Source organism: Phalaenopsis equestris, unplaced genomic scaffold, assembly GCF_001263595.1.
Source record: "Phalaenopsis equestris unplaced genomic scaffold, ASM126359v1 Scaffold000107, whole genome shotgun sequence".
Lineage (NCBI taxonomy): Eukaryota > Viridiplantae > Streptophyta > Magnoliopsida > Asparagales > Orchidaceae > Phalaenopsis > Phalaenopsis equestris.
In genome coordinates this window covers 2,556,931-2,570,372 of record NW_018164549.1, presented here as the reverse complement: position 1 = coordinate 2,570,372, position 13,442 = coordinate 2,556,931, and the positions used below count along the sequence as shown (strand labels likewise).

Below are 13,442 nucleotides of genomic sequence, written 5' to 3'. Positions count from 1 at the left end.
GGAGGGGAACCCCAGCGGCCCCCCGCCGTTGCCCGCTCTACCGATTCAGCAGATACCGCTAGCGCCGCCGGAGCAGCAAGGTTTGTTTTTTCTTTTGTTTGATCAAAAGTTCGCTTTTTCTTCTATTTTGGATTACTCTGGCCATCGATTCTCGGTGGCTATATTTTATTTGGGGGAAAAGGGGAAAGAGGCAATCGTCTTGTGCTCTGTTTGTGTATTATCCGTAGGGTTTTGTCGGCTCTCGTTCTCACGTTGCATTAAAAAACTGATCTTGGATTTTCTCTGCTTTCTTTTTTAAGCCTGTTAATCTTCTTCAAGTCCCCCAGTTAGCTCTAGAAAGAGAAACATATCATTGGTAGTTGGACGTCGAGTTTCTCTCTCTCTCGATCATTAATCGAGACAAACTCCCCAAAAAAGCCATTCTGATTCAAACTTTTATTCTGCTTTCATTTTCCTCATTGAGATATCCCCAATCTTGCCCTTGGATAGGGGAGACGATAAAGAAAGAAATATAAAGAGGGGGCAAAAAATAAATGAAATGAAATCAAAACTGTAATTCTGCCTTTCGAAATTAATAAAAGACACATTCTTTTATTAAAAAATTTCGTTCATTTTTTCCCATTTCCACATTGTCAGAGCCGGAAAACGCCAAAGAAGCACTACACTATCCGCCGTCGGTGTCTGCGCCGGCGCCGGCGCTTAGCAGTAACAGCAGCACCACAACAACAAGCGGTGGAAGCAGCAACAGCAGCCCGGCAACAAACTCAACATCCACCAGCCTCTTCGCAAGCCTCTTCCCTTCTTCCGCTTCCCCTGCAACCACCGCAGTAATGGAACCTCCCTTGCTCCGCCTCTCCTCCTTCTTCCCTCTGGCGCCGGAGCGCCGCCAATCTCAACCCTCTCCCCACTTATCAGCAACCGCGCTCCTGCAAAAAGCCGCGCAGATGGGTTCCACCTCCTCCAGCTCTTCATTCCTCCGTTCTCTCGGCCTGACCACCTCATCAACATCCACCACCGGCAACGATCTCTCCGGCGGCGCTCTGCATTGGAGCCAGCAGCAGCAACAGCACGCGCCGGCGCCCTCCGGCCTAGGTTTGGGACTTGCGTATGATACCTCCGGCGTCGCTCCCTCAAACTTGCAGGAGCTAATGATGGGCCCTTCGTCTCTCTTCGGGCCGAAGCCAACAAGGCTTGACTTTCTTAGCCTTGGGAGTCCCGCGTTTATGACCTCCATGGGCGGTGGTGTCGGAAGCTCCCTGCCGGAGAAAACATGGGATTCTGCCGACCACAAACCCAACGGTTCCACCTTTCTCTAGCACAGAATGTGTGCAGGTTTTTCACGTCTCCCTGATTGATCACCGGAATTTCTAATTTTGTCAGCGTTCCGTTTTGCTACTTCTTTTTACTGTGTGTTTTACTTCATAGTTAGTGTGTAAAAGTAAATCATATTTCCAGATAATGCTATTTATTTAAAATGTTTAAATTTATTTCTTTATATATATATATATTAATCATCTGCATTTCACAAGTTATTACCCAAATTAAAATCAAATCAGAGAAAGCGAAATGGCATAAATCTGAATTCAGCTATTTATAAAAATAATATTTTTCTTTTTCTTGGTTCACGTGTTTCGTCAGTTTATCTAAAAATGCGTTTATGTTTTTACACTAAATGCAAGCCGCGGGTCGACCCCGCGGTCAACCCGCGAGCTGCGTTTCAGGATAATTGGGTCGACCCGCGAGCTGCGTTTCAGGATAATTATCCTGAAACACATAAGCTGTCCCAAACAGACCCATAATGTTGTACAGAAATATCTTATGGCATGGAAGTGAGGAGAGTAATTAGGGAGTGGTTGATTCAGTCAGCGGGTGACTTTGTGCCGAACTTTTGAGGGGTATTTGGTTGCTTGACGTTACATACTACCTCTACTGTTGATTGAAGGGGATTTACATAAATGCCACACAATTCTTGTCTATTTACATATTTACCGCCTAAAGTTTCATAATTATGTACGGTTCACTGAAATTTGTGACTTTACATTAAAAAAAATATATCATTTTTAGAAGTAAGATGCACCTTTAAGTGTGTAAGGTTTACCACCAAAGTGTTATAAATACAAATATCAAAATTTATTGCATTGTGGTATTTATGTAAATTTTCCAAAAAAAAAAGGGGGATGTAAATAAATTGCAATATTTTCAGTGTGCGTGTGCATGAGACATTGAATTTATAGCCCAAGTCAAAGAGCTTTCTCATTACCAATTTCTAAACGTAGGCTGCTTTTGGGGCCGCTTGTGCTTATCTAAATAAGCCCTCTATACCGAAATGCGGCCCGCGGGTTCGACCTACAGCCTGTGTTTAGTATAATGCGTTTTTGGACAAGCTGTCTAAATTTGTTTTCCAAACAGTAAAACAACGTTTTGAAAACATCGCCCGCACTTATAAGCTGCCCCAAACGGGCCTTTAATGAGAAACCACTAATAGATCTAGAAATATTGGTGTCATCGGTAGATATGAAAATTCAAAGAGTTTAATCAATGAATCATACGTATACATGATATTAACAATATACTATAAATTCACATAACTGCATCAAAATGTGATTGTCCTGGACTTTGCATTGTGGATCTTAAAAATCAACCTGATATATCAACTCGGTCGAACTCCGCATGAACAATATATAAATGCGGGTTATCCTAAATCGTGACTTGAATTTGACCCGATCATTGTCATACTTTTTATGTCGAAGGATGTTTTACAGTTCGAGACTGAGTCATATAGGTTGAAGCCATATCGTATTTGCGGTGGTCTTTCATACCGCCAAATATTCAGATCAAGTCAAGATGTAGTAAATATGAGCCAATCTTGTAACAATCATTATATAATACAACCATATACTTATGCAAGGCTTTTTCAGGAGCACAATATAAGGGTCAACAAACCTTGCGGGGTTTGAAGGCTCGTATCCGAAGATCAAGTCATTCTCGAGCTAACTCTAATTGTCAAAGTGGTAGAGTTAAGTCCACCAATCACATTGGATGTGGTGTTCTCCTTGCTTGTCGTGCCTTAAATGTGTCTCCTTTCTTCCTCGCTTTCTCTCGGTTTGGATGGTGAGAGGAGAGAAGCGATAGAAGAGAGGAGAGCGAGAGGAAAAGAGAAAACTTATTCAAAATATTCGAAATAAATAATTGAAGGAAGATTTACATGCATGCCACTCATGTATTTACACATCTAACACCAAAAATTCAATTTTTACGTATATGTTATCTTATATGTGCATGACAAAGTGTATTTTATTTTTTAAAATTTAAAATAATGGGGTTTTTTATGTGATATAAATAAATTGCGCGGTATAAATGTAAAAAAAAATAAAATTTAGGTGTTAATTACGTAAATACATAGGAATTGTGTGCTATGTGTGTGAATGCACCATAATTCAATCTTGTGAAAAATCAATTTAAGAAGAAAGTGATATTATGACTATTAACAACTTAATTTGCCCTTGAAGCAAAATTTGGCTACCTAAATTTGACTCCAATTTTTATTTTTAAAAGCCAAATTTCACATATTTTAATTGATTTCAATAACAAACTTTATTAACCACAATGATCCACGAGAATAAGGTGTTCATATATATATATATATATATATATATATACACAGAGATATGTACAACTCACATTTTATTATATATATATATATATATATATATATATATATATAATGGAATCCAAAAAAGTCTGGGGAAAGCACCCATGTATAGAATGTTGTGAATAAAGAGTCAAGAGAAAGTGTAGTAGACAATCACAAGAATAAGTCCCATTTTTATTCATGATATAAACCTCTTATTTATAGGAATAGACCTCAATGTTACAGAATTACAGACCAGACCCATTATCATTAGCTTTTAGAGAGATTTTTTAGTAATTATAAAGGTGCTGAAAGACTTGCGAAATGGTGCCGGTCAGCGAGAAGTTTGTCGTCCGTCTGCCTCACCTTAACTATGATATTTGATTCGAAACTTAACAATATTGACTTTAAAGTTGGTCACCTTCCATTTGGGAAATCCTTTGGCATGTCCTTAAGATCGATTAACCTAAACGCCTTACTTGCTAGCATTAATCCGTCGATTGCTAATAGGAATGTCAATTGATCGCGTTGTCTTTCTGAGCCATCTGTTTTATCTTGAGATCCATGTTGGCATATCTTTTGGGTACAATATATATAAACTATTAGAAATAAGGGCCTAGCTCAATTTTATTGAAATTGAAATAGAATACAAGATTTTATATTATTGATTGGTCATCTACTAATTTTATTATTTGATATGAATCTCAAGATTTTTTAGTAAGAAATATTCAAACTTAGATTAAAAACTATTTAGAGTTTCAATTTATGCAAACTTACGTTCAAATTGACAAGCTCGATGATGAGAACCCAATTATACCAAATTTTGTTCTAATTCAAGTTCAATCAAAAATAGATAAAGCCATTGAACCACATTTGAAAATTTTGTGTAGTTTGTTGAATGAACATATGAACATTGAATTTGACTTACATATAGTCAAATCAAGTGTCTTGACCGGAGGAATCCAAAGAACCCTAGATCACTCAATTTTAAGGTCATTAAGACCCTCAAACAATAAAAAAAAAATCTCTTATGATAAAGAGAAATCAATATGGATTGTTCGATTAGGTGGTTACATGAGTTATTCGTCAAAATGACCAAAATGTCTCTCAATTGGATCCTATAAACATACCCCTCTCTTCACTTGAGGGGGAGAGACGAAGAGGAGGAGAATAAATTGAATTCTAATGCTATTCTAGAACAAAAGTTCAACAATAGCTTTCAACTTTCGTAACTGCCAACCATTGTTTGTCATTGCTTGCCAACCGCAGTTGACGCGCCAGCCACCCCCTACTCGCCATCAAACACCATTTGTTCGCCTTTGTCAGTGAACTTTGTGGTATAACGAAGTATCACGAATGTTGTGTAACACATGCAATGTTCGATAATGGCACTGAAGTAGTAAATCTATTGGCACAACAATAAAGGACTATAACATTGGACCTAACGACCAACCCCATGACCTCTCCTCAATCGGTTTGAGAGAAACAAAAGTGAAAGGAAAAAAAAAACTTGATTGCAACAGCGCCTATATGCAGCCCTATCCGACTAAGAAAGAAAAGGAGTGGTTATCTCTCGGTTATGCGTTTTTGGCTTGTGTCTCTCTGGTCTCTTTCTGAATACATACCACATTTGTCATAGTTAACAGGTCCATATCAATTAATATCAAGATCAAGTTCATCATCTCTATCATCAATAATGCTATCCTCAATAAAATAACCTTTAGGCTTGTCATTCAGGAATTTGTTCAGAAATAGCATAATGAAATAAAAGTAAGAGTTTGTCACTAGGTATTTGGCCAAATAGGACTGTCTAGTTCCTATAGAACCTATGACTAAAACACCTATAAAAGAGAATAGGGCTAAGCAGAGCAAAAAGGGTTTTCGTTGAATGAAAACTATTAGCCCCATACGAGGTTTGTGAATAAGTGATCGTCTGATAATGAGCAAGGATTACTTGTCTTCCAGTTAAAAAGAATCTATTTAACTCATAGTTGATTATATCCTTTTGTTGAATGTCAACTAAGTATCATGATCAGATCAACCACTCTCCAACCATCATGCAGAAGGACCCTGAACACAGTGTAACAAAATACCCAGAGTACTGTGCAACAACATATCTTAAACACGCCTTATTGAAGATTCGAAGACATCTTCTTGCAACCACAATATCCAAAAATACAACAGCTTTGTCTGAAGTCTGCAAGTTTTCTCCCTACATCGTATAACTACATGTGATGTCTCTTGTGTAAAATAGTAAATCCGAGAGAAGAGATGCACCCACCAACTTATGTAACACTAGTTACGATCTTAGTGGCCAATTGAAGTTATTGTAACCTACTATGATCTATGTGACCAACTACAACATACGCGGCTCACTACTAGTGCAGTTTCGAACTAAGACATTTGTCATCAACTAAAGCTATAATAGCTCTTTACTACGACCTATGTGATAAAAAACAACCTACATGATTTATTATTATTACAATTCCTAACTTTAATATTTATGGCCAACTGACATTCTTTATAGCTAATTTCAGTTAAAATTTCTAAATACAGCATTTTTATGTCGAACTTAAGTTAAACTCTCGAGTGTCGGGCGGCCACGACGTGTCAGCATGCTGTGCTCCGTCATCTACTCCTCCACATCGCCGCCTCTCTCTTTCCGTTTCCACTCCAACCAATCCTCCGCCGCTGCCCCCGTCCCCGTGGACACCGAGATTCGCAACACCCAATCTTGTTCATCTTCAACTCAATTTTCGATTTCAGCCTACAATTCCCTTCTCCGAGCAGAAACACACGCTGGACGCCCTAACCAGGCCGTCCTCCTTTTCCACCGCATGTTCGCCGACGACGCCCTCCCACCCAACCGCTTCACCTTCCCCACAGTTCTGAAAGCCTGCGCCCATCTCCCCGCTGTCGCCGAAGGAGAACAAATCCACTCGCTTTTCCTAAAGTCCCACTTTGCTCCTTCCGACGATGTCTTCGTCCTCACCTCCCTAGTCTACTTCTACTCTCGCTGCGGACGTTTAAAAGATGCCCGTCTTCTGTTCGACCAACTGCCCCACACAAATGTGGCTTCTTGGAACGCGATGCTCGACGGCTACGTAAGGTCGGGTGATTTAGACTCCGCTTACAAGCTTTTTGATGAAATGCCTTACAAAAATGTTATCTCTTGGAACACACTGATAAGCGGCTGCGTGAGAAATGGTTGGGCTTGGGAAGCTCTTAAACTCTTCCTCGACTTTCAAATCTCGGGCATGAAAGCAGATGAGTCAACAATGGCGAGCTTCATTGCAGCTGTTGCAGATTTGGGGCTTCTCTATTTAGGTAGAATGGCTCATGCTCATGTTACTCGTAGCTTATTTTCTTCCAATGGAGCTCTAGGCGTGGCTTTCATCGATATGTACGCAAAATGTGGAAGCATTAAATCGGCCTATAATGTCTTCACGACTATTGAATCAAAGAATATCCGCCATTGGACTTCCATGATCGCTGGATTTGCTTCACATGGTTCTGCATATTCTGCTCTGCAGTTGTTTGATAAAATGATGAACTCAGGCACTATGCCAAATGACATAACATTCATTGCTGTGCTCAATGCCTGTAGCCATGGCGGATTGGTGTATGAAGGGCTGGAGTGTTTTAAACTCATGAAGACCTACAAGGTTGAGCCTGGTGTGAAGCACTATGGGTGTTTGGTTGACTTGCTCGGTCGAGCCGGGCTCGTAGATGGAGCAATGGAAATAGTAAGAGACATGCCAGTTGAGCCGACTTCGGTGATCTGGTGTAGTTTGCTTGCAGCTTGCAGGAACTATGGATATGCTGAGGTTGCAGACGTTGTGGCGGGGAAGTTGATTGAATTGGATTCGAACAAAGGGAGTTCTTTTGTTCTTCTCTCCAATTTGTATGGAGGGTTGGGGAGGTTGGAGGATTTTGGTGGTGTGAGGAAAGCCATGGCAGACAGGGCAGTGACAAAGGTTGCTGGGTTCAGTTGGATTGAGATTGATGGTCAGGTCCATGAATTTGTGTGTGGAGATATGTTGCATTTCAGAAGGGGGGAGATTTATGGTGTCTTGGAAGAGATGAGGAGTTATTTGGGATGGCAGCAAGGGTCTGATTCACTTGGGAATTATTCTCTTTCGATACAGTGAATTCTCCTATTCTATTCGTGATTCTTCCTCTTCTTGGACTTTTCACATAAATTTGGCTGTCTTGATTTGTGTTTGTAGTTTGTAGTTTGTCTTGCTGGTATTGTTTCTCTCGTATTCTGGTTGATATTGATATCTGCCAAATATTAGAGGAGGGTGGACTATGTAGTTCAAGAGAAAGTTGCCATTGGAACAGAAGATAATCGTCGAAGCTTGCAAAGGAACCATAATCAAGTTTCATTTCGAGTTTCCCTCCATGTTCTAATTAGAGTTTATGGCCAAAAAATGGCCATAATGGGCTAACAAGAATTGAGGCCGACATATTTGGCCTTTTCCAGGCCCAAGTCCACGAAGAGATTCAATTCAACAAGCAGATGAAATAATAAAGTACTGACTAACGGGCCTAAGCAATTGAGTATGAAAAGCCAATAGCTGGATCACAATTTTTGAGTGAGAATGGTTCAATACGAGTTGTTGAGCATAGCTATATGAATATGAGAAACTGAGTATCGTAGAATACTCGATATGCCATTTGGCAATTTTGTCACCTAGTCAAAAGCCACATTGAATAGCTCTAGATGCCCACGAGACTTCAATCTACTCGCCCTAAAGCAACTTCTCAAGATAGGAGACCCACTAGATATTGGATGTGACCAAACATAGTGGCAAATGATAGAGCTTGGATAGATAAGAAACCTTGGAGGAAATACAAATTGGAGTTGACCAAACAGAGTGACAAATGATAGAACCCTCTCAAGTTCCAACAGTTGTCTGTATCCCTTTAGACTACTGAGGAAGAAATACTGCGGTTGCTAAGATTTTGTAACTTCAAGGAGATGTTATTCGAGACGCAATATATTCATGAATTTGTAGTGAGGAATCATTGTTCAAGGTCAAACTTTCATTCCACTCCGAGCAATCAACGACTGAAACATTGAAGAAATCTAAGAAGAGACCTTCCGAGCATGCCTCCGTGGCATCCTCAAAGCACCCCCCAACGAACAACAACTGTGAAGTACTCCATCAGAAATAATATAAGAGGGTTAAAGAATCACAGAAGTCCATGTCTAGTTTTTCGACTATTCGTATTCCCGAGAATGTGTTGTCTCATGAATTTACTGAGCTCTTGGAACAGGCTTTGTAAGTTTATAATCATGTTATCTGTCTGACCCAGACTTCTCTTCTTCCAAATAAATAAAATGGTGCAAATTAAGGTGGGGCTAGGATTGGCTCCGTGAAATTAGAACTCTGAATTTGTTAAGATCAAATACCTTCAAGGCAAGTACAAGTGCCGATATAAATTTAAGGTTGAAGGAGTCATGACTCTAGAATTACAGTTGATGGAGTGCAGGACAAAACTCCCAACAATACTTCATTCTCGTTGCAGCTTTAGGATATGGAGAGAACTCGAGAGGCATTGGCAGAGACACGAGCCGATCTCAGCGTGAAAACCCTTAAGTAGAAGGTGTCAGCCCAAGAGGAAGAGTTTCGAATTTTGAGACCTATGAAGGATGTTGATGTCATGGAGGTTGAGCAAAAAGCGGTCGAGGACTTCAACAACTCGCTTGAGTTCAAGACTATCATTCTAGACAATGTTTAGGAGGCTCGTGATCGGGTACTTGATGTTGAGGTAAGAGAGCATGAAAAGTGGTCACTGATGAAGGATTCATCCAGAGTTTCCTGAAGGGGAGTCGAGCGGTGCAACGTCAAACTGAGATTATCGTGGAGGGAGTCACTCTCAGTCAAACTTCATAGGTTCCTCCTTCAGATTCTAATGGTGAGGACATCAAAAGTGAATTGAAGATGTTCTCCAATGACAACGATGAGGCAGATGAGAACTTTGAAGTTGATTAATACTCTACTCTTCTTTATATGCTTTTAGCATATTTGCTTTTGTCATGTTATATAAATCATACAGATGTTTTTTCTTTTCAGCTTTTGTCAGAATGACGTTGTATGAGCGATAATAGTATTCATGTTGATAATCTTATTTAGTTTTTTGATTTTGTTGGCTATTAGCCCCCAGAGTATCTTAGTATCTTTTCTTTTCATCACAGTGGATACCGGATGTCATTTAAAAGTTATAATACGTGAGGAGGTTGACGCGACGATAAATCGCTAGTGGTCTTTGAATTGCCTAGGTCTGTGCATCAGAGTATTACTCAATGATGTTAACACGTATGTGAGAAGCTAACAAAAGTCCACCGAAGACTTTTTAATCATCTGAAGTGTTTGTTGCAGTATTACTTGCTTACGAACCTGTGTGAAAGAGGTCAAGTGTAGTCCACCAAGGACAGTTAATCTATCTAGGGTTATTTATTAGAGTAAAAACTCGACGATGTCAACCCATATAGAAGATGTTAGATTGAATCACCCTGAGTTTGATCGTGCTCTGACTAAAATGCAACTAAAATTGCATATTTCTCAGGTCGAGAACATGAAATGATTTGTGAATAACTCATTATACTTTCTAGAGATATCCTTCATGTAGAGGTAAATAAGTGAATGATATTTGTTTAATAAGTTTGAGATACATTAATATTATATGCTAGATGAGATGCAATAGCGGACAATAACAAACATGAACTACGTGAATCGAGGTAGTAATTGCGAAGATTCTCTACATTCTAAATTCGGGGAAGTATTTTCCCCTATGATTCCTTGAGCTTGAGGGTTCCAGGCTTGACCATGACAGTGACGATATATGGGTCTTTCCAGAGGAGAGATAGCTTATTGCATTGCGGACCACGACCAATGTTTTCAATACTATGCAAAACTAGGTCACCGATGGAGATAGGTTGAGACTGACTATACGGTTGAAGTGGCGAGCCATTCTTTGGCACTATAAAATAGTTCTAAGGCAGGCCACACCACATGTTTCTGGAAGGAGATCCAAATATTGCCGAAGCTTTTTCTCGTTCTTATCCTAGTCAAAAGTCTCAATTCTTGAGCTTGGAACTCAGATATCAACTAAGATGAAAACCTCGGTGTCGGAACGCGAGTTATATGGAGTTTCCCTGATTGGAGTTCACGAGGTGGTGTTATGGGCACAGAGGACATCGTGGAGCTCTTCCACCCACTGGAGTCTTCAACCGCTTGAGCAATGCCCGATTCATCACCTCTGTTTGTTTGTTCGTTTGGGGATGCGCCAATACAATGTGCACCAACTGTATGTGAAGATCCTTACAGAATGACATGAAGGCTTTCTCAGAGATTAAGTCCCAATACTAGTGATAATCTTCGCAGAGAGCCCGAAGCGACAAACAATGTTTTTCTAGACAAACTGCTTGGCATTAGCTTCAGTGATCTCGGCGAGCAGATTCACTTCTACCCACTTGTTAAAGTAGTCGACAATTAATATGATAAATATTTGCTATCCCGTAGCTATTAGAAGTGGTTTCATGATATTTACCCCAAATTGGGGGAAAGCCCAAGGACTCAGAAATGACATGAGTTCAAGTGGTGGTGATGCGTAAGATTGGAGCGTAGTTGACTACTCTTGCACTTTTGCACAATCCATCGCGTCTTGCTTGATCGCGAGCCAGTAGAAGCCTTGTCTCATTATTTTAAGGGCAAGAGCTCTAACAATGAGATGTTCCCTACATATGTCAGAATAAACCTCCCACAGGGCTAATCAAATTCAGATATGGGAAGATACTTGAGGTATAAATCTACAAATGCCTTTTTATATTGTTCATCCCTAATAAGGATGAAGTTGAAAACCATCCATCAGAGGGAAAGATGCAGTAACATCATCAGATAACATTCCGTCTCAGAGGAAGTAGATGATGGGATCAATCCAAGATGGCTCCTTTGGGTCATCTATAGTCAATATCATCCTAGGGCCTTGGATGTTGGGAAAATGTATATCCTCAATACACCTTCTCTTAAAGGGATCTCCAGTTGTCAAAGTAGAGAGCTTGGAGAGGGCATCAACTTGGGTGTTATATTCCTGAAGTATGTGAATGAGCTCGCAAGTTTCAATTCGGGTAAAAAGTGTTTTCACCAAACTGAGATACTATTCCAGTTGTAAGTTATGGGCGTCAAATCCTCCATCTACTTGGGATGTGACGAGTTAAGAATCAGTGTAGATAATCATACTTCGTACTTCACAGTCGATGACAAGTTTTAACACGAAGACGAGGGTTTTATACTCGACAACATTATTGGTAGCTAGAAATTTCAAGCGGAGCCCGTACTCTAAAATGTTTTGCTTTGGGGATATAAATAACATTCAATCACTAGCTCCAGAGTTTTTGGATGTTTCGTCCACATACAATGTCCACTGAGGCGACAATGGAAGAGAAACGACTTATCAGAAGCAGACACTGTACATTCTACCACAAAGTCGACCAACATTTGTGATTTGATGTTTTGTCGTGGTTGATATCGAATGTCAAATTCTCTTAATTCTACAGACCATTTAACTAATCTTTCTAGTGCTTCTGGTTTTTGCAAGATAGTATGTAAAGGGAGTTGTGTGTAGATGTCGATAGTGTTGGCCTGGAAGTACGATAAAGTTTCCTTGCTGAAAATTCTAAGGCTAGTGCAATATTGTCGGTCAGCGGGTAGTGACTTTTTGTGTCAGAGAGAATCTTGCTTACATGATAAATATGCTTTTCGACGGAGTTCTCGTCCTTGACTAGGACAAAACTTATTGCGTAAGGTGAAATATCTATATAATATACAACATATCTTCTTGGACAGGCTTGTTGGTTTTAATTGTTTAAAAAAAAAAAATGTTTTGATTTTAATAAGATTTCTATTTTGAAAAATAGTTTGATTTTAAAAATAAGACTGAATAGATCTCTAACATTTGATTGTTTCAATAATTGAACACAACACGACAAGTAATATATTATATCGAAAGATGAGAATATCACTTAATAATAAGTTCAATTATTCAAACTATAAGGGCTCACACCTATAAGAAATTAGTAACTCAAATAATTTAGACCTTATCTAATCTTTGGATTAGATATGGTAAGCGACTGAAATCACTTAAGAAAACTCTCGATTAAAATCAGAGTTTTGTCTTTAATAATTTAACGTTTTGTTTCCACGATTGATTGTAGGAAAATCAAATGGGGAATGCTAAATGTGAAACAATTATTTCTATAACCCAAAGAAATGAAAAGTATGAGATGTCAAAGTTACTGAGAAAACCCCAATGACATGTCAAACAAACCTATATATTGGTTTTACATCTTTGAAAGAGAAAATTATACAATGTTTCAATCCTGTAATTTATTAAGAAATTTATGACTTATGTTTGCAAGACATACAATCATGCAAATAACCTAAAAAGATAGAAGGATTTACTTCGTACCGAACAACAACTTCAAAGTCCTAAAAAAAGTTATGGCTTAATCGCATGACATAGAATCATGTGAAGACTTAAAAGATAAAGTGAAGATTTACGTTGTGCTTAAAAGTTGCTATTAATTAAGTCTATGAAAAGAAAGAGAAAATCATGCATCGAAAGACCTATTCTAGGTTATTGTTGTTTGTTTGGTTGTTGTAAAATGATTTTTAAATTAATGTTTATTATTCAAGGGATTAAAGAGAAATTTTATTTTATGTTAAGCGATGCCGTGAAGATCTCAGGGTTCCGTCGCCAATACATTGCTGTTAATTTTGAATTTACTTTGTCTAAATAAGCT

General features: G+C 39.0%; 2 protein-coding genes across 2 annotated transcripts in view; both read left to right on the top strand.

Moving 5' to 3' along the window:
• The window catches only part of LOC110020677 (protein indeterminate-domain 2-like), a 2,576-nt gene extending 1,101 nt beyond the window's left edge, over nucleotides 1-1,475 (top strand). Inside the window, exons 3-4 of the mRNA XM_020718860.1 lie at nucleotides 1-80; nucleotides 637-1,475. The exon at nucleotides 1-80 is cut by the window's left edge and continues 66 nt beyond it. Coding sequence (XP_020574519.1) covers nucleotides 1-80; nucleotides 637-1,316 — 760 coding nt within the window. The 3' untranslated portion in view covers nucleotides 1,317-1,475. The remainder of the gene's footprint in view (nucleotides 81-636) is intronic.
• A 4,729-nt stretch (nucleotides 1,476-6,204) lies between these two features.
• LOC110020673 (pentatricopeptide repeat-containing protein At5g48910-like) lies at nucleotides 6,205-9,504 on the top strand. Its single transcript, XM_020718855.1, has one exon. The coding sequence runs from the start codon at nucleotides 6,247-6,249 to the stop codon at nucleotides 7,780-7,782; it is 1,536 nt and encodes a 511-aa protein (XP_020574514.1). The 5' UTR covers nucleotides 6,205-6,246; the 3' UTR covers nucleotides 7,783-9,504.
• The last annotated feature ends 3,938 nt before the right edge of the window (nucleotides 9,505-13,442 follow it).